Here is a 21845-nt window from a genome sequence, read left to right on the forward strand (position 1 = left end):
CGACTAGAAACCAGACTGGCTAAACACAGGCCCTCTCCTCTGCCGCAAAAATAAATAAATAAATCAAGTAAATGAATAAATCAAAAATCAAAAAAACACTATTGTTTGTTACGTCAAGAGCCAATAGTTAGCTCCACTTGTACCTTTTCTGAGCTGGAAATGCCGTTTGTCACCGTTTCAAACAAAATATCAATATATATTTAAACCATGCTAATCTGACATAAGACAATAATGTGATAGACACATATTATAAATTGTAATTGTAATTTTGTTTATTTATTATTATTTATTTTACTGGGTAAACTTTTTTTTGCTTAAATTGCTCCAATATGTCACACATGTACAGAAAAGTTTAAAAGCGCACGTAAAAAATGAGTGACAGCAAAGTTAAACTGAAAGTCAAACACTCTGGATATATTTGCTCAAACCACCTGTAGTGATATAACAGCCGCCTGAAGACAGTGAGTGTCACTCAGTTACTCATTCAGTCAGTCATCTGCAGTGGAGCTGCTGCTCAGACTTTCCCGGCAGTCATGAACATAACCTGACGGTAAGACTCCCTGCTCTAACTGTTGTTTTCATTCCTTAGTGTGCATTATTTGACGTTATGTAGCCATAACCAAGGATAAATGTGACGGCCTTGTCTCCTTGTCTCATTAATGGAGACAAAGCTGAAACTGACAGTTTATTTAAATTTAGCCTGCTAATATAAAAAGGTGTTCAGTCATTAACCTAAATGTAATTTTATAAAGCTAGCTTAACATGAAATACATATATACTTTGGATTCATGTTAGTGTATGTTTGTTTGTTTTGGGTCGCAGTCTATTTGGTGCCAAAGCCTGTCCTTGTGTGGAGGATATTGCCTTGAAGTCTTCATGTGAAACACTGGCAGTCATGTCAGAATTGTGGTTGATTTCTGTCCCTCTGGACAAGGCCAGTATAACCAGTGTAGAGAAACTTAAACACACCATTGCCAAAGCCAACCTGGCCTCCTGCTTCATGTTCTCCATTCCAGATCTCAAGGTGAGTTTTATCATCTGTCCCAGAGAAGGACCTCAGAGAGCCAAGGAAATTACACTGAGTAAATATAGACACAGCGACAAGTTACGGAAGAGTCTCTCTTCCTGAACTGTGGTAACTGCACTGCAAACAAAAGAACAACGAGAATTGTATTTGTATGTTAGTTCTGTGTTCATACAGTACAGTAGAGTGTAGCTGAAGAGGGTGATGGTGTTTGGTGTCCTTCTCTGGTGAAGGGCTGAAGGCTCAGGTTGCCCGCTACAGTTTGAGGCAAAATTTCCATCTGACCCATTTCACTCAGCGTGATCAATGTTCACCTTGGATGCCAGGAACCACATTTTAACAGCAGTTTTCCAAGAGTTGAAACAAAACTCTTCAAATGGGGTTCACAAGTCGTGACACATGCAGGACTGTTGCTTAATTATTTGAGCTCATCATAAGGTCAAATGGATGAGACATCATCCACAGTAACACTAACTGTGCTGTCTATGTTATGACCTCAGGTGGGAATACTGGACAGTCTGCTCAGCGTGTCAGATGATCTCTCCAAGCTTGACTCAAAGACTGAAAGGTGAAAAATCTATGTATGATGAAGCACGCTGAATGTGTTGCTCTGTTGATGCACACAAAAGCTTGTTTGCCTCACTGGTGATTGCACATTTGTAGTTCAATGTGCAGCTTTGTTTTTAATTAGGACTTGAAACTTTGAGCTTGTGTGCGGTGTACACCATTATTAATTGATGGTCAGAGGCAGATGACGGTTAGTTTTCCCTCCTGATTTTAAACTGGTGAAGCTGATAACGGTCCAAGTGGGGGTGTTGAAGACCTTTTTGTGACATCAAAATGTGGCCTACGGAGTTTAAACTAGAAGGAACTTGTCTCATAGTTCAGTCGAGACAATTGTTTTTCTTCAGTTTAAGCCACTGTTTTCTGTTTCTCTTTTCACCCAGAGGTTATTGCTTGGTTAATTAAACCCTTGTTCCACATTAATATAGTACGTTATTGTTACTCTCTGTGTCAATAATGAATTAATTTCGAGGAAAACATTTCCATTAAAGGAGCTAATAAACGATTAACTATCTATTAACTAAATAAATAACATGTAAAATACATGACCAAACAAAGCTGAGACATCTCTGTAATAATGATATTTTTCCTGTTGCCCGGCCAGTGTGATTAAAAACACATATCAGTGTATGAGGGAGGTGATGGAGCAGTCCAGTGACAAAGTGCTGGAAAATGCTCTAGCCAATGGAGGTGAGTCACACACCGTACACACACATACATGCTGAGGGTGTTAATTACACTGTATAGAGACTCATTAAGTAAGTGCACAGAAGGCCCCAGACTATGTGTACATTGCAAATGAGACTTGAATGAACTACTTAAACTGAACTCTGTATATATGTACATACACAAACATCCACTCGCACACACATGGATCCCTTTGTATCAGCCCACTATAGAGCAGATCAGCAGCTACCAACAAACCAGGCTAACCACTGTCTCTGATGACTTTTCTGCATCAGACCACAGCATGAATCAGCCAGCCGTCCCGTCACCCCTGAAAACTTACCTCCAGTCTCTGAGTGGTATTTTTTTCTTCTGGCAATTTGTTCTTAGGGTGTTGTGTGCAATGCAGTGAGACTCCCTGTATAAAGTATGCATTTTCACACTGCTTTTCCTCTCATGTTTTCCGATTGCCCCTATGATTCCACTGTGTGGTGTGTGTGTTTACAGTTGTGCAGTTTGTGGTTTTTAGTTTGTGGTTATGACTTCCTGTGTGTTTTTAAGTGGACCTGCTGAGTTACGTGACCAGGTTTCAGTGGGACAAAGCCAAGTATCCCACAGCTCTGCCTCTCTCCTGCCTGGCAGACATCATCAACAAGGTATAACCCAACCTAATGACAGTAAGGATAATTGTAAGTGACATATTTCACGTTGGTAAAGGTGGGAGACATATGAAACAGTGAAAGTCACCATGAAATGGAAATTACAGCATCTTTCAGTAGATTCAGTGTTGTGACATGTTCCTGAGTCTTTAATAGAACTAAATTCCTTCAGTCGTGATTGGACCTGTTGAAGTGGGCAGGGCCTAGAAAACAGCGTATGGTAAAGAGCTAAATAGACAGACGAAGCTGAAGGACTGTTCAACTCTGTTAAAACAACATTTGCTAGCTGAAATGCATATACCTCAAAATATATTGCTCTACTAGCTACCTTCCTACTTGCTAACAGTCTAATGATGCGTGGGACATCTAGCACTCCAAATTACATTTGAAGTTACATTAGATACCTTTCACAGACTGAGTGGTACTAACTATAACTAGTAAACTAATATTATGTTTGTAACCAGTGGAATGCCCCTTTAATGAAAACCTCTTAGCTAAAAAGAAACTGAGTTTTATAACACAGATTTGAAGGGAAATAAAATAAAATTTGCAATATACTCTATATGTGCATGCAAGCAGCATAGATACAGAGCTGTAAAATGTGATTCAAGGTATTCAGTTATTAAAGTTATTGAAAGGTATTGAATGAGTTCTTATCACGTGTACTCCTGATGCTTATGATGTGCTGTTGAAACTGCATGTGTGTCAGGAAGTTTCCCAGGTGGAGGTGGAATTAAAATCCAGAGCTGCAGCGTACAACAGTGTAAAAATGAGCTTGCAAAGCTTTGAGCACAAACAACAGTGAGTGACTTCAGTCGGCATCTTAAGGAAAAAAAAATACATCATTATATTAACTGTGCAATGTTGAAGTGGAATGTCTGTATTTCCAGTGGGTCCTTGCAAACTCGCAATTTGAGTGACATAGTAAGAAAGGAAGACCTGGTGGTCTCAGAGTACCTCACCACTCTACTGGTGTTAGTGCCCAGGTCTGTGACTCATGTACAAATTACCTAAACCCTTCTACCATGTTACATAACAGTTGTGTGTGTATATTCATGCATTATTCTTTATGTGTAAATGTGTTTCTGTACATTTTTGGTCAGAGGGAGCTACTCGCAGTGGGAGAGAACCTATGAATCTTTGTCAGAGCTCGTAGTTCCGCGGTCCAGCAGGTGAGTTGTCTTTACGCACCTGTATGGTAAGGTAAGCCATGTGATCCAAGTACAAGTGCACCTGTTCTCAGCGTCCAAAAGGTCGGGCTAAGTAACCACAGGTGTTCCATTACTGGCAGAAAGTAAGAGTCCACGTGGCCTGGATCTGTAGCATTAAAATAATTTATTTTTCCAAAGAGTTAATTTGAAGTTTTTAATATTTGAATGCTTTATGACATTATGTCAGAGCTTGAAGCATGAGTAAGCATACCTTATACGAAAATGCTTCGTAGACTGACATCTAAAGCAGACTAAGAACTTAAAAGTGCTGTCAACTCCAAGTCTGGCAAGGTTAAATTATTAAAGAGTTAGAGTTTTATTTTCAAGGAGGTAAGTTATTTTCAGCTTTTCGCAACACATCAAGTCCTGGTTGTTCATCTGCATAACCTCATAGTTTGGGGTCTGTGAATAAAACTGAAGGAGCTAAATGGAACTCAGCCATCATTCATTTTGCTTTTCCTATGGTGACATGTCAAAATGCTTCATTTAAAGGGCCTGTATGTAAATGACTAATTGACTTGATATCATCACTCCCTGGCTGAAGAGTTAATCAGCCAACGTAACTGAAAATACAAGGCCTTATATTAATGAATGTGTCCAGACTAATTGCAAAGTAAACAATGGCTCTGTTGACATTATGTAGCATTCAGCTTTTTTGGTTTGTTCACTTTTAGCTTTCAAAGTAAGAGTCCCAGTCCTGATCATTCCACAGAACCTGCTATGCATTTCTTTCTTAAAAGTACAAAAAGCTGTAATGCTAACTTATTAGTATGATAATGTAGATAAGTTACATCCCTCACTAATGATCACTAAACTGGCTGACGGGGAAATGGGGAAACCTTGGGTTTTTTTGATAATCATATTGATGTTCTTTGACACACATATTAAGCAGGTGATATTAATGTTGTGGCTGATCAGTGTAAATGTCTGTACCACATTTTTAGCAAGCTAGCATGGCTAAACAAAACAGCAGGAACAACATTTATTAGTAGTAATATGATGATCCTTCATTTAACAAACCGTGTTTGATGTCTAGTAACAATGCAAAATTACAGCAGGCCACTTCATTTTCACCCAGTTCTCAATGGCATATTTTCTCTTTGTCATCATTCAGCTTGACCTGCTGCTGCATGTGTCGCTCTAAATTTCCGTTGTTATTTTGTGTGACCTTCAGGAAGCTGTACGAGAATGAGGAAGGAGGCATTTTCTCAGTTACGCTTTTCAAAAGAGTCGTGTGCAAATTCAAAGCCAAAGCTCAGGAGAGCAAGTAAGCAAGATGGATTGTCATAAAATACCCCATCAAGTCAAAGCTGTGTCGTCTGTGTCATTTACCATAGTATAGCCTATGATCCACACAGGTTCATTGTGCGTGAGTACAGCTTTGATCTGGAGGAGAAGCAGCAGCAGGAGATGAAGCAGCTTAGTGTTCACAAGAAGGAACAATATGTGAGTCAAACATCAAGTGTGCTCACTATAGAGGTTTTCAAATTTGTGTGTTTTGTAGTATGTTACAAATGCGCATGTCTCCTCCACAGGGAATCTTTGTGCGTTGGTTGAAGGTGAATTTCAGTGAAGTGTTTGTTGCCTGGATTCACTTGAAAGCACTGAGGGTGTTTGTGGAATCAGCTCTTAGGTCAGTGCTGATAACGTTGGAGGTTTTCTCTCATTTCCATTTCAACATTAATGAAAAATGGCCCATTATTCATTTTCCTGTGATCTCTTTGTATAACATACTCATATTGATGTCTCCTGCTAGGTATGGATTACCAGTGAGCTATCAGGCTCTTTTGCTGCAGACGGACAAGAAGCATTCAAAGAAACTGAGAGAAAGCCTCTCCTCGCTCTTCATGCATCTAGACCCCATGGCCACTGCCAGCAAGACAGATGTAAGAGGCCAAACACTTTTCACTGCTTCAAACGTAGCTTAATTTACCTAGAGGACAGGGGTAAAGACACAAGCATAAAGATTCTTGGGCATGGATGTTTACTACTGACCTGAATCAGTATGTGTGATAAAACAGCCTCAACTCAAGGTTCGCCGACTAGCTTTTACTGTAACTTTCAATATCATCTCAGACTAGTTTTAATTTGAATGCAAGTAATGTTTTTTTTAATTAATATTATTATAATTGTTACTCTGGTAAGTTTACAGTGCTAAAGCAGCTGGGCTAATGTTAGCCTAAAGCAGTTAGCAAACAGTTTATGTATTTACACATCCAGCAGACACAGAGCAACATTGCCATTCATCTCAAGACCTGTTTCTGGCTAACTGGTGGATTTAAGTCCAATATTTACTCTCCTTTCAGCTCTGTTTTAGTGTACATCAACTCCTGATGGAAATATTTGACTTTTAAGCTGCTAAATGCTCCACTTTGTTCACAGCTAGTGGCTAACTTTGTCTGTCTGCTGTTTGGTGACATAGTTAGTGTGTCTATTTTTTAGCAGTAATGGGTTAGCAGTAATGATCAAATATGGATTCTGTTAGGCTACTGCATAGCCTGTTTTATTATTTAGCTATAATAGGAGACGCTTGCATACTGAGCTGTTCTATTGAAAACAGACACAAGGACAGAGAGAGATTCATACGCACCAATATGCACACATGGCCGACCCGACTTGCAAAATAAATAACAGAGAAGGTCAGAAGGTTTGAAACACACAGAGTGTGACATCATCAGCTCCGTTGTTTGCTGCTTTATTAATGTTCAAAATATCATAGCTTTAATCTTTAAAGCTTTTTCATTTAGTCTGTTGCTTACATTCAGTCACAGACACAACACTGAGGCAAAACAAACAAAAACAAAACAATTGATATCAGTTTTAATCAGACAACCACTGATTGTGGTGAAAAGAGAATGTTGATAATACTTCTGGAACAGTTTTCAACTTTTAAAAGATCTGTTAACAGCCACTAAGTGGAATATTTGTCCAGTCAGATTTCATGTTGATGTCTGACCGAAGGAAAGCACTGTCAACCATCTGCTGTCCAGCCCACTTGAAATGACATCTGTCACATGCAAATTCGTCCATGGCCTTGCCAGACCACAGTGAGAAATATGAAACTGTGGGCTAATGTGCTGCATTAGCTGCATGCAAGTAAAGCCGAGATAACTTTGGTGTATAATAGAAAACACAGAAGTGCAGAAAATCACTTGATTTGAATGGGGCACAAACACCCCTGCAGTGCAATGGTAGGTTTGAACAGGTTCAAGGTGTTTGCCAGTGACAGTTGTTGTTGTTATTTTTTGTGTGTGCGTGTGCATGTGTGTGTGTGTGTGCGCGCTTTTATGTTTTCATCACCCTCTGTCAAGCAGGTATGCAGTGACTTCCCAGGACTCTGTCAGCAAGAGTACTTCTCCTACATCTGCTTCCATATCAACACCAATGTGCTGGAGATCAGCTAACAGTCAGCTCAGAGAGAACCCACACAGGGACCAAGCTGTGAGGGCCCTGATGCTCCTGTGGTGGATGGCTGCAAACCAGTCAGAGCCGAGAGAGAAGACCGTCAAATCTAAAATATATCGCATCTTGTAAAGAGTATATCCATGAAAATCTACGTTTTCAACATTTCAAACCTAATCAATCCCTTTGGTGTAAATGGTGTAAATTATCTTGTCAGGTGAGCAGTGGATGGATTTGGGTTATCTTCACCACAGCAACAGCTGCACATGGACTACACTTTGGGACGTGCTGCATGTGGAACTGTTCGAACTATTTGTATGTTTAATAGCTGTAAATACTAATGTCAGTGTACAGCTTTAAGTATTTTCGTCCATTGTAGATTCTGCAATAAAACAGGAGTTCAATGTTAAAGTCAACAGGGTAATAATTACTGAGTTTAGTCAAGTGGTTCCCCTTTTGGGTGTTAAGCCCCATCTAAGAAATGAAAAAATAAAAACCACAAATTTGTTTTCATTTTTGAACATGTAAAATACTGGCGAGTTTCATTATGTGGGTCTCAAAACAAATCTGTCTTTACTTTGCCTGCTAACAGCTCACAAACATATTAAAAAAGACGACGAGCTCCAACTGCAGCACTGCAACTTTTTTTTTTTTCAGCATAAAATAGAAATACTCAAATGCCAGTATCTCAGAAGTACTTAAATAGTGCTTGAGTACATGTGCTTGGTTACACTGAATGTTATACAGTACATGATCAGCAGAGAGTGCACTATCTCTGTTCAGTGCTGCATCAGTTTTCACTGCATTTATCTCGGCCATCATAAAGGATATTAGATCAATACGTTGACGTTAGACATATTAAAACACTTTAAATTCCGAAAATTAACAAAATACAAGCAAAATACAAAATGTAGCATTTTTCATCTAAATCTGTAATAGAACATATAGGAAATTAGTTGAAGTTTGTCTGTTTTATAGATGTTAATTAACGGTGTTTTTTTAATTGCTGACTGAACTGTCTTTACAACCACACTATGAGCTATACATTACACCAAAATAACACGAGAAGAAAGACCTGCAAGTGGGTGTTTTGTGTGTGTGTGTGTGTGTGTGTGTGTGTGTGTGTGTGTGTGAGGGAGTGAGGGAGGGAGAGACAGAGAGAGAGAAATAGAGAGAGAGAGAGATAGGAAGTGTTAGGAAAAGCTGGCCACTCAAGCTGTGCCATTCAGTGCATGAAACGGTCTTGAGAAGAAACATTTACGCGCCGAAATTATGGACTCAAATTCTGGTTAGTACGCTTTACTTTTACATTATAGGATAGGTATTTATTCAGTCAAACATACAGTAAAATGTGGACAGTTCCGAAGCCAAAATATAGAAGTGATTTGTGCTCCGAGGGGGAGATTGCTGTGAACATTGGCGGAGTCCGAGTGGTGCTTTTCGGGGATGTTTTGAACCGCTACCCGGAGAGCAGACTGGCTGAGTTGTTGAACTGCTCAACTCAGAATTATGAAGTTATCTCGTCTCTGTGTGATGACTTCGACCCGGGCAGAAAGGAGTTTTACTTTGACCGAGATCCTGATGCATTCAAGTGCATCATCGATGTTTACTACTTTGACGAAATCCATATCAAACGCGGCATTTGCCCCATCTGTTTCATCAAGGAGATGGAGTTTTGGAAAATAGACCAAAGTGTTTTAGATGAATGCTGCAAAAGTTATTTAAGTGAGAAGGAGGAGGAGCTGAAAGAGATTGCAAACAAAGTGAAAGTCATTCTGGAGGATCTTGAGGTGGATCAGTGCGTTACGCGCACCCAGCGGTGCCAGAGGTTCCTGTGGAAACTGATGGAAAAGCCGGGTTCCTCCCTGCCGGCGCGCGTCATTGCCATCGCATCCTTCCTCTCCATCCTGGTCTCGGCGGTGGTAATGTGTGTGGGGACCATTCCGGAGCTCCAGGTGATGGACGCCGAGGGAAAACCGATGGAGCACCCGACCCTGGAGGCGATCGAGACCGCCTGTATGTTATGGTTCACCGCGGAGTACTTACTTCGTCTGGCCTCCTCTCCGAACAAGCTGCACTTCGCGCTCTCCATCATGAATGTCATCGACTTTATGGCCATCATGCCTTTTTACGTGGTTCTGTCCCTCACCTACCTCGGCACCACATCCATGATGGAGCTGGCTAATGTCCAACAGGCTGTCCAGGCTCTTCGCATCATGCGTATCGCGCGTATTTTCAAGCTGGCGCGCCACTCCTCGGGCCTGCAGACTTTGACCTACGCGCTCAAGAAGAGCCTCAAAGAGCTGGGACTGCTCCTCATGTACATGGGCGTAGGGATCTTTGTGTTCTCAGCGCTGGCCTACACCATGGAGCAAAGCCACCCGGAGACCCTCTTCAGGAGCATTCCACAGTCCTTCTGGTGGGCCATCATCACCATGACCACGGTGGGCTACGGTGACATCTATCCTAAAACTACGCTCGGCAAGTGCAACGCAGCAGTGAGCTTTCTGTGTGGGGTGATAGCCATCGCCTTGCCCATCCACCCCATCATAAACAACTTTGTGATCTTCTACAACAAACAGAAAGTATTGGAGACTGCGGCGAAGCACGAAGTGGAGCTGATGGAGCTGAAGTCTGGCAGGGAGACGCGCAGAAAAAGCAGGAATTAAAATGAGAGACTGTGAACGCACCAACAGGTTGAACAAGTTAAGATCTCTCCAAGACATTTTACTGTCGTTAGACTGAAACATGGGGGCAATTTCGTTCTTGAAGTAAATGTGAAAATCAAAAAGTCACCTGTCCAACTCTAATGCACCAAATAAAGTTTACTTTATCAAGGATCTTGACATTAAGACTGAGATGTTTTCCAGGCCTGCAGACACATGCAGTTCATGCATGACATCTGTACATAGCACCATAAGAGAAATGTGTTCACAGCTGTGTTGTTCTGCTGCTGCTTTGACCTTACCACATGCTGCTTATTCCATGGTGCCGTTACTTCGTCCATAACTCCTGTTATTGTGAAGGCTGTTGTCATTATGGAATTAAAAGTTGTGCATGAAAGAAACCTGTACATCTTTTGCGTAGAGCATCATTAACAAAGCATCACCTATAACCTGTTAGACATGAGCAACTTAGATACATGAGTCCAGATTTCAAGACTTATAATAACAACATAACATATAAACATACACATATATGATAATAAAAACATTTTTTTATTGTAGAAAACAGTATAAGTCAGGTTTAGACAAATTAATGTGCATTATCAACAAACTGCATTGTTTTTGTGGCAACTGTATTAGACATGGGTTGATGTACGTATTAATTCCTATGTGACAGTGCATGTTTCACTGTCACACTTTCACTGTGTGAACTATTAAAAATCAGGCTCTTAAACAATCCAAGGCCATAAGAACACATACTTTTGTGACACTTTCTGAAAAACAAGTAGACTTTTTTTTTTTTTTAAATGTGCAAAACGTACAGGAGACATATCAAGTGACCAAACATTAACCACAGGCAGCCGCTGACAATGTGGCCCACTCCTCCAGGGGTGTGGATATTTATTTTGTTTTGATATTTTGTGTAGGTGTCCACTGAATTTTCCATTAGTGCCAGCATGCTCACCCACTTCAGGTAGCATTAGACCAAAACTGTCTTTTTTGAAATTCCCCTCTGGGGATCATTAAGGGCTCATCTCATCCTTTTTTAGACCTATATACATGCGAGCCATGTGACCCACTTGCCAAATTTTCACAAACTATATTTTCAAAGCTTTTTACACAAGGACCCTCTCTTTGAATGTTGGAGATGTTAAAAAAAATGAATAAACAAAAAATATGGCGTACACCAAGAGTTTGGGTACATTTTTGTTAATGAGACAATAACAAATGATTTAAACAGTGATAAAGGAAGTCCTTAGATCTGTTAAATAAAAGAAGTAATACTGCCATATGGAAATACTGCACTACCAGAAAGAGTATCCATAATAAAATGGTCCCTGTGAGTATTATACCACTGAATACAATACATATCATAATTTCATCATGTGACTGGTGTATACAACCCTAATATGTAAACAGTAACTAAAATTGTCAAATAAATATACCGGAATTAAAGTACAATTCCCTCTGAAATGTGTAGTAGAATTATAAAGTAGTATAAAACTGACATAATTTAAGTACATTCTGATATTTATAAACCTGGGCCCTATGTTTAGATACATTTGTGTTTTAATCATTCATATTTAACAAAAGTTTTAGAGTTGCTCCAGTGCATAATCTCAACCAGAAGCCATGATATGACTGCAATGGCTGCGACACAATCCTTTGGGGTAACTTTGACCTTCAAAGTAAAAAGCACTATAGTGCACAGGCTGAGACTGTTACTCTAAGTGTCTGACAACAGTACAGAATGGATTCCTACAGTGACAGACCTTTTTGTTAAAGAGTAATGTCCTTATGTTTAACTAGAAGAAGCCTCTGAAATCTCCTGAGGTGAGGTGAGGTGAGGTGAATGATTGCTGGCAGTTACTCTTGGTAAACTCCAAACTTTAAACCTGCAACAACTCACCTCGCAAGATTTCAGAGAGACAACAAAGGGGATTTTATTCTTTAATAAGAGGACTATCCACTCTCTGAAACTCTGAAATATTTTTAAACAACTTCATTTTAAGCACAGAGCTTGAATAAATGTATGAACACTCCATCAGTGCAGTTAAAATACATTTGGGAAACCATAACTTTTAGTGAGTTTGTTTGAGTTGTTAGAAGTGAGCCTGCCTTGTGTTTTGTCCTGCACAGTATGCTGCCTCTTGGTGCCAGAGTCAGTGTTGTATTGTTGCTTTCTGCAGCCATCTTGTAAAGAAACGACACATGAATGATGCCAAAAAATGTTTGTTTCACTACTGAAACACCAGGCACGGGTCAGTGTTCGCTGTGTGATGTAGGTGAATGGCATACTGTTGATCCTCGGAGACGTGTGTGTGTGTGTGTGTGTGGACGGACTTGTTTATCAGTCTGCATCTTCATCTGCATGTTACCATATAAGTTTCTGTGTTTATCGGGGCTTGTGCATCGCGTGTGACATGATCCAAGGCAGCAGTCTGTGAGAAACTGCCGTCCCCAGCGGGAAACCACTTCAAAGTAAGGCTATACACACCCACACACTGAACACTCAAAAACAGCCCCCCCACCCCTTCTCCTCCTCCACCACCAACACCACCACCCCACCCGCTGTTTCTCTCTGTCTCCTTCTCACTCCTTCATCCTGCCTCCACCTCCTCGTCCTCCGTCTCAGATGATGATCTGTCAGCTTCACGGGCTGAGAGCGCAGCAATCAGACACAGTGATGTGTAGAGCGTTAGTGCTGTCAGATTTTTCAGGGCGTGTTTACTCTTACAGATTTTAAAAGAAAGCATACTGCACCCTTAAAGTAAAAAGATCGAAGGCACAAATGATTGTTCATCAGCATTAAAGGGTGAATGATTTATGCAAGGATGAAGGGAAACTGAGAGACATTCACTGACACTGACTTTAACCAAATATAGCACTTCATATGTTATGCATCAGGAACCATTACAGATGACTCAGTCTCACTCCTACTGCACGGACACACACAGGTTGAAACTGTGTGCTGCTGACCACAGTCTGCTGTGACCTTGAAAAGCAGAAGACAAAAAAACTGATCTTCACTGATCTTCTTAAACTCTGCAGCTCCTGATAATAAAATAAACACCTGTGTTACTTATATACAGTTTTTTGGGTTGTTTTTTTTTTATTTCTGTGGTTCTCCCACAGTGTTTGATCCATGGTAACCTGTCAACAGAGGCATCAAAGACACAGGAACCTCCTTGTCAATAACCCCCCCACCTTACCCCACCATCCAAGGTACTTTGATGCTTCACAGGAGAGGTCTCCCACGATCCTTATAGTCCCACAGTGCTCATGTATCTGCAAGAGGATTTAATGGTAAATAGCTTTTGACTGAAGAATGGTTTAATGCTGATAATTAGTCCTTTTTTAATTAGTTCCCACTGGTCAGTAGTAATGTAGTAGTGTAGGCGGGTGCACAGGTAGGTTAGTATTTAGGTAAGTGAAGTTTCTTCTCTGCAGGGATTCTTGAGATGTGAGCTTGCAATGCAGCAGCACTGTAGCAAAGAGGAGAAAGTGGCTATGAAGTGGCGACAGCAGCGTGTGATCATAATAGAAAGGAAAAAACAAATCAGGAATATTCTCCAATCCCTAAGTGAGAGATTGTTTTAAAAGATATTCAGTGAAATTAACTGAAATTAAACCAGAGTATTTAAATATAATGATTCAACAAATATTTTCAAATTTAGCTTTCATGTTTCATTTCTAACAAAAACATATGTGAATGTCACAGCATTTTTCTAAAGTTACAACAACAACAAAAAAAACAACAGACTGTAACAATTCAAGCACAATAAATCAGCAAGATAATAATGACACTGATAAAACCAAACCTCAAGTAGAACACCACTATAAGGAATATCAAAGCTGTGCTCGTCGATATTTTTACATTCACAGTGGAAAAATGACTGCAGGTAATGTTAAAGGTAGTTCCCTTCATGTCTACAGACATCCATTCTCTGACTGATTCACAGACTCTGTGCCTGCTTATCCAGTGTTAATTTCACTGACTAATATTTTTCAAAATCCAAATTAGATTTCGTGTCTGTAAATCATTTTATTATTATTAGTTCAGGAAACCATCAATAGATTTCATCAGAGTTTTTGTCTGTGTGCATTAGTTTTGATTGAGGTATTGTCTTGATTTCCTCTGGAAACATTTTTAATTTCGTTGATGAATAATTTTCGTCAAAAACCCCTTTTTTGGGACGAAACCAAGGAAATTAACACTGCCCTTATCATCAAGGCTCACGTACCATATAAAGTCGAGACAAGTGGAAGACGAACTTCAGATTTTTTGTACTGATTATATCAGATTTGTGTTGTTGGAATTAACTAAGCAACTGTTTGCTAACCTTTTTGCCACAACAACTTTATGAGGTGATAATGTGTCAGTGTTGAGTTTACATCTTGTTGCAATGTCACCATGTAGATTCACAGCCAGACTTACCTCTATGCTTTGTTTTAGTAGCTGAAGCCACTATCACTCTGCTGTGGGGGAAGAAAAATGCTCTGGCTTGTTCGTACTTCTTTAAACTCACTGCAACAACTGTCTTGGGTGGTGCTGAGGATAGGATGGAGAGATGGGAACCTGCAAAATAGTAATACACAGACAGCAGACAGGGAAAGGAATTGTGATTGAAATAGTTAGCTAATGGCAGACGTGTTAGACTGATTGGCTACCCCCTGGTGGTCACCAGACCAGTTTCTGCTTTGGGCCCCAAAAAAGCTCAGTCCAGCCCTGAGTTAGGTTGAATTTGAAAGGTCAGTTGGAGTAATCTTTAGGAGCCCAACACTGGTATTAAGTGGTTAAGTACATTTGCAGCTATCTAGAGAGCCCATGATCATTTCTGACTTTAATGAATTTTTCTGAATTTAAATCTGAAAACTCATGTCAGGCTCTACAGTGTCTGTGTTTTTGTTTGATAATTCTGGCAAATGAAAACACATGACATCCCAGATATCAGACATTCTCACCAGCCAGAAGAGTGTCTTCCATCTTTGGGTGAATAAGACTCCAAACTGTCAGATTCAAAATCACATATTATGATGTGATTTAAACATGTAGCCCTCTGCAGAAAAAAAACAAAAAAAACAGTAATAATAATAATAAATCTGTCAGTCAAACTGCACTCCACTGCACTCTACACTGAACTAGACCTTGCAACTGTTATTTGATGTCATAAAGAACATTATAGCAGCATATCCCCCTCCGCTTTTCTTTCTCTCTGTCTCAAAAAAAAAAAAGCACAACAAATTTCCCTCACCAGCAGTGGTCTCCTGTTGTCATGGCTCCAGTCTTTAAATAACAGTCTCGCTGTCATTATTCTGCCTCAATGAAGCCTTTTGCTTTTAGACTGGACTCCCACATTGAATGTGCTCCATGGTTCATTGTAAAAGATTTAATAGAGCAACACAGTGGGGATTTTTTTCCCCCCCAAATCTTATGTACGTCATAAGAATGAATCATTACAGATATTTTGAGGTGTTGCTGAGTTGGACATGAAAATAAGGAAGGAGTTGTATTACGTGAAATCTGATCAAGTTCCTATGTAACAAGATTCTATCCACTTGATCAAATATCAGCTTTGCATTGAGGATTAGATTACAGTATGAAGTACAACATCCATGTTTGCTTTTGTTCAAATAAGAAGTTTAAATACTGAATTCATACCGCCTTTAGCCCTACGTGAAAAAAATATAGCGCTATTCCAGCAGGGGTTTTGGCTCAGAGAGTGCTGGCAAAAAGCACATTACATTAATTCATTACATTTGCAAAGCCGAAAAATGTTTGCAGGCTTGACTGCATTTTGCAGAGCATTGCATCTTTGCTTGACACATTAGCATTATGTGTAGATAAGTGGAATGGTGTTGACCCATTGGCACACATGTGTATCACATCATCTGTTTGCTTGTGTGCACAACATACAATTTGGAACATCCTCATCAAAACACTGCTCAGTTGCACTACTAGCAGTCAAAACCCCCTCAGTCTTCACTTAAAGGTACCCTTTAAGGTGAAGAAGTCAAAATTATCAAGAAGTTATCCAAACCATATGTTCCTATTGATTTTTTAAGAGTCAGGGGTTTTTGTTGTTGTGGGTTTTTTGAGGAAATGTGTGTAAAACTGTTAAGCCGAACATTTTTACAGGGTGTGTACTCAGAGTGTTTGTTATTCAAGCTCCTGGGTTTTATTCGTGTCAGTCAAACTCAACAAGCTGTAAATAAGGCATATAGGTGCTAAAACCGCCATCACACTCGTGCCACCAGGGACAACAGCTAGATATGATTTCAAGTGCACAGAGGGAACCTTACTAATGATGGATTACTTGAGGAGTGACTCAATGTATTTCTGCATCTTTCTGGAAAATGCAGATAGACCAAGTAGGGGAGAAGGGGGTAACATGAGCCATTTATCACATTTGATGATTTTACTACAAAATACTGTCTTTGTTTCAAGTAGTAGTTACTATTTATACCTCACATTGCAATGTACTCATGGAAATTAAATATTAATATTATAGTGTTAGAACAACGACCCATCAAAAAAGCCTCTGGGCGTGGATGATTGATGCTTTCCTAAAGGCTTAAACCTATCGCGATCTTGGTTCTGATACGTTTACCACGCAAGTAATCCAAAATGTAAGGTATCACAGCTATTAGTTTGTCATCCTTGAGGTCTAGTCAGAGTAATCTCAAATATTCCAAAATTTGTCTCTCCTTTTGACACATGTGCCATAAATCATAACCTACACATAGCTCAGTACATGTTCACACAACAAACCAAACAGGTTCTTGTCACCCCCTGCCAGTATTGGCCTTTGCAGGAAGAACATGTATTATTGACCAAGATGTGCTTTGTAAAACTAAAAAAGTGAGACATAAAGAGTCTCCAGCATCGGCACTTGAAAACCCATTCTGTGAAAGAGGCGAGCTGCCTTAAAAAACCAGACGGAGTGACCAGCTGTGAGCGCATAGGGGCCGAGGAGGAGTGCAAAGCAATCATTGAGCAGGCAAGGCTGAGTGCTTGCTTTCGCATCAGACCAGCAGACTGAAAAAAAGGATGTCTGTAAGGTCACCATACTGCTGCTTTCACAGATTAATTCTAAAGATCACTAATTTAGCTGTCAAAAGGACTATTGAATCTAAAGTAAGAACACTGAAGTGTTTTGCACTCCCTTTAAGAAGTCTTTCCATCTTCCATTTCCCGCTAAAGCCGAGTCCTAAACTTGAAGTTTTTCTTGACAACAATGAAGTATAGCTCACTGTGACAGAGTGCTCTGCATGAGATTCAATGTCAAAGTCAGTGTGTGTGTGTGTGGAAGAAGTTGACTGACCCAGCCTCAACCCCACTGAACACCTTTGGGATGAACTGGAACAGAGATTGTGAACCAGATCTCTTGGTCCAACATCAGTGCCTGACCTCACAAATGCTGCATGAATGGGAAAAAAATTCCCACAGAAACAATCCATGTAATGTGTGCTGAATACACCTTTAGTAACTCAGTAACTCCTCTTAGGAAAGAAATGATGCTGTTGAATTATTGAAATTCAAATTTCATGTGCTGTAAGGTGAATGAAAAAAAAGAACTTTAAAATACTTCTTCTGCACTAATATTGCTGCACAATCTTTTCTTGATCATTTGCATACCATACACCAAATCAAATCACAAGTCTCATCTTACCTGCATCTTCACTCAGTCATGATGACTAGTCCACTTTCTGCAGATTATACAAACCCCCTCAGCCATACAGGCTCCTTGTTTCCCTACAGATCATTTCAGGCAGAGCAAAGTGAACTGATGTAGTGTTTATGTTTAACAGACTGTTTGGTATTTTGTTGTTCTAGATTCCTGAGGTTAACCTTATTGAAAAAGAGAGTGAAATACCAGATTACAAACATACTGCTGTTATAAGTTACAATATTATTTGCTTGATACTATTCAGATTTGGAATATTTACTTTGTATAGAAAAAAATATCCACCATCCATCAACTGCTAACCATTCAAATCCACCCTTGACTGCAGTTAATTGTTGGAATGGTTTTCTGGATCCTGTGTTAAAACGTGCACCACAGCACATGTTCTGTCAGCGAACGCTTCCAGAGCTTTTTCAGTTACACTCAGACTGTTTGTTTGCACGGCGTGATCATTGCTCTGACTGATAATCCTCAGATAGATTTATGCTACAGCAGTTTCAAAGCTGGGGAGCTTGCATTTTGTTGTTGAACATTGTTTAACAAATCTAATAGACTGTTTATTATCCCCTAAGAAGTTAGTAGCCCCTCAACCATAACAAACACATAACTCTGTGATTTTTGATTTTAAAGAGCCAGCTGAGGATAATGCGTTCATAGCTCAACAGTTCTGGGCTGTGTGCCTTTCTAAATATCATTAAGGACATGAGGGAAACTCAATCATATGGTTGAGCTAGCTTCCCATTCATGTCCATTTTTTTATAAATTGCTCTTTAAAATGTCACCGGCTGCAGAGCTGCTGCCAGCATCCAAAATCTTTCCTTGAGGGAAGGATGGAAATATTTTATGGTCCGTGGTGTAGTTTTGGCCATATGTACATAAGTGCATTTTCAGCCTGGGGACAACCAGCTAAAAGCGAAACTGATTAGGAAGGAAACGTATTCTTTGCTTAAAGGCAGAAGGAGCTTCCCCCCCCCCCAACCCCCCAGCAGAGATATGCTGGCTATGTATTCTTATTTCACATTAACATATCGTTATTCCAGCCACACTCTGCATATTCTGAAATAAAAAAACTGCATGCAAAGGTGAAAGTCATGTCAAGCTAGTCTTAAAGTATAGGGAAAGCACTGGTGGAAATAATGTAACTGGTGATGGCTGAATTCCATTTAGCTGCTTCGGTTTCAGGCTCCTAGTATTTACTACTCTGGCTCACTGTCACGCTTTTGAACTGAACATCCAGAAAGGTGTGGGCTGAAGAGATTATCAAGCTATTGCCCCTAGAACAGTCCTTCTGAAGAGGCAAGCTATGACATCTCCATGTGTTAGCAAACAGCGGCTTATTAACGCGTTCATCACATACAGAGCAACAGTGGCACTCATTCACTGTCCAATCTGGACAACTGACAAATGTAAGCTGAGTATACCTTCCATCACTGCATTTTTCAGATACTGTAGATGCCCATCCTGTCTTTCCTCAGAATAGCCGCTTAGGCATTTCTCATGTAGTGTTAAATTTTATTTCATTTCCTTCACAAGTTTCCTTCGCACTGGTTTGTATGTACAAGACAACACTGTAGGTTCTATTTCCGTGAAACCAGGGGTGTGTGTTGAAGATCTGATGTGTAGTCTCTTTTCTGCACATAATAGTGTGCTATTCAATTTGTCGTCACAGTGATCCTGGGTTTTTTTTTAAGGATCTTTTTTTGGGGGGGCCTTTTAGTTTCCATTTTCCATTTTGGACAGTTTGCGGATTGAAAGGGGAAGTGGGGAAGGTGGACATAATGCAAAACTTGACCAAATTGTCTCTTTTCTTGCCAAGCAGAAAGCTCATTGAGAAAACAAAACAAAACAAAATGAAAAAAAACTCTACTGATGATGTGATAAATACAGACAGGACAATCTTTCCTGAGTGACTGACTTTGATTAGCAGACTTCAGAAATTAATGGCTGGACGAGGCTGCCAGCAGCTTCTGGAAACAACCATGTTGGGGACATGTAAAACCAAAACCAAAGACTGAAACATTCAATAAAGCCGAAGGGAGCTGCAGAGCCAGGTGATTAATAGTTCACCAGTACAAGTGACCCCTTTCACATATATGTAGCCTCTTGATCCATTGTATATAGAATTCTGAATACTGCTGCTTTAAAAATCCACTTTCCATTCAAAGTCAAGGACAAAGAGTACTGAAGGATGTCTGTGCAGAAGATGTTACATCCAGCTGGACTGTCATTAAGACCATTATTCAGGTGACCTGTGAGACTATTTAAAATTTTGATGAAAGTACCACAGATGCCACAAATTGAAGAGCATATACTATAAACAGATTGATATCTCAGGTTAGCAGATTTTTCACAGCCTCCGTTTCTCGAAGCACATTTCACAGCAATGGTAACATTGTAGAACTTAAAGACTGCCAAGAAAACTTGCAATAAAATTACTTCAGCTATTTAAAACCTAGCACATACGGAGTAAGTGTTAAAATAAAGTTGCTTTTCTTTTTTCCTTCTTGTCACTAAACTACAAAACTTTTCCAGGTTGCTGTATTGGTGTTAACAGCTATATGGTTGTCCTTGATGTTGTTACAAAATCAAACTAAGGTATTGTGAAAATTGCAAAACAGATCTTTGGTGGACTGGCTTCATGTGGTTATAGCACATTTCTCACAAAACATCATGAGTTTCTGTTCTGCTAGTTAATAGCCCTCTCAGTGCCACTTGTGAGGATGCATGCCTGCATCCCACTGTGACTTGTTGGAACAGGTCACAGTGGGAAAACTGTGGGAAGTGATGACTGTACTGTAAACTTTCTGACTGTATGCTAAACTAACTACTATGCTAAAGAGAAGTTCAACTGCAATACAACATCTGAATGAACCCACCGCACTGGTGCAATATGCATTTGAAATCGAAGAAACAGCATAAATTGCTTATAAATATTTCCATGACTGCGTTCTAAGCAGTTCTATAAATTCTATAAATAAATAAAATATGGTCTAAGGAAGGAATTTGGCAGGCAACCTAACTGTTGAACTGCTGAGGCTTGGCTATTTGAAATTCACGACATTTTCATTTCCCTCACATTATTCTGTTTTTAATGATATGCTATTCATATCTTAACAATTTTGCTGCAAACACACCGTTCCTCCAAAATCGACAATCATGCACAGAAAGTCTCATCGCTACTATCCGCTTCCTGCAAAGATTGAAGCTGTAAGGAGCAGAAAGGGTGAGGGTTAAGTAGGTATCTGTCCAAATTAAGTTCAGCAATGAATGAGGAGGACAAAACTAAATTATTCATACGCTGACTACCTTTTCATCAATCTCTGAGAACTAGAAAGTGCTTCACCTCTGCAGGAGTTAATAATAGTTCCTTTAAAGAAGTAAAAGGATGGGAGAGAGTCTAAGCTGCTGAGGCTCAAGGTAATACAAATCACAGAGTATACCCTTAACCTTACATTCTGGTGTGCTTTAACATGACAAAAACAATCTCATGTGGCTCATGTAATGGCTGGGGTCTTTACTTTTTCAAGGTAGAAGAAGAATTAAGGGAATAAAATATAGCCTACTGCTGAGAATAATCATGGTTAATGCTTTGAAAGTGAATGCTTTGAAGGTAAAGTTCAAGCAGAAGATTCCCAAAATGACATTTCAATAAATTTCACAGATGTTTTTCTCTTTTAATTTAATTTTAAGTTTAGTTTTAATGGTCTGAAGATAAAATGAAAAATGTCACATCAATGAATTCCACAGAATTCTCTTGAAAGGATGTGTTGCGGTCAGTCTGTTTTTCCTGTGCCTCTCCTCTACATTTGACGTTTAATACATCACATCACCACCCTCATCTTTTGCCCCCATGTTTGCTTTCACTCACACACACAAAAAAAATGTTTATTCATATTTACTCATTTATATCGGTTTATGGGTACTATAATATGTTTTCTTTTGAAGCATGTCAAGAAACTGTAATT

At 39.7% G+C, this 21845-nt stretch overlaps 2 protein-coding genes across 2 annotated transcripts; both read left to right on the forward strand.

Moving 5' to 3' along the window:
* Positions 1-56: 56 nt before the first annotated feature.
* On the forward strand, positions 57-8022 carry atp6v1c2 (ATPase H+ transporting V1 subunit C2). The gene is made up of 13 exons (XM_046413127.1): positions 57-550; positions 823-1024; positions 1525-1592; positions 2193-2278; positions 2816-2910; positions 3623-3714; positions 3804-3899; positions 4017-4085; positions 5299-5391; positions 5483-5570; positions 5660-5757; positions 5881-6010; positions 7439-8022. Exons 2-13 carry the CDS (start codon positions 896-898, stop codon positions 7526-7528), a joined length of 1134 nt encoding a protein of 377 aa, XP_046269083.1. The 5' UTR covers positions 57-550; positions 823-895; the 3' UTR covers positions 7529-8022.
* Positions 8023-8743: 721 nt separating this feature from the next.
* Positions 8744-10340, forward strand: kcnf1b (potassium voltage-gated channel, subfamily F, member 1b). Its single transcript, XM_046413996.1, has one exon. The coding sequence runs from the start codon at positions 8876-8878 to the stop codon at positions 10193-10195; it is 1320 nt and encodes a 439-aa protein (XP_046269952.1). The 5' UTR covers positions 8744-8875; the 3' UTR covers positions 10196-10340.
* The last annotated feature ends 11505 nt before the right edge of the window (positions 10341-21845 follow it).

This window comes from Scatophagus argus, chromosome 15 (genome assembly GCF_020382885.2).
Source record: "Scatophagus argus isolate fScaArg1 chromosome 15, fScaArg1.pri, whole genome shotgun sequence".
Lineage (NCBI taxonomy): Eukaryota > Metazoa > Chordata > Actinopteri > Scatophagidae > Scatophagus > Scatophagus argus.

Bases quoted from the DNA above. Each gene is read 5' to 3' on its own strand.
- atp6v1c2 (XM_046413127.1), top strand. From the start codon at position 896: ATGTCAGAATTGTGGTTGATTTCTGTCCCTCTGGACAAGGCCAGTATA. The intron at 2,911-3,622 runs GTATAACCCAAC...CATGTGTGTCAG, and splicing joins TGGCAGACATCATCAACAAG to GAAGTTTCCCAGGTGGAGGT. The intron at 3,900-4,016 runs GTCTGTGACTCA...ATTTTTGGTCAG, and splicing joins CTACTGGTGTTAGTGCCCAG to AGGGAGCTACTCGCAGTGGG.
- kcnf1b (XM_046413996.1), top strand. From the start codon at position 8,876: ATGTGGACAGTTCCGAAGCCAAAATATAGAAGTGATTTGTGCTCCGAG.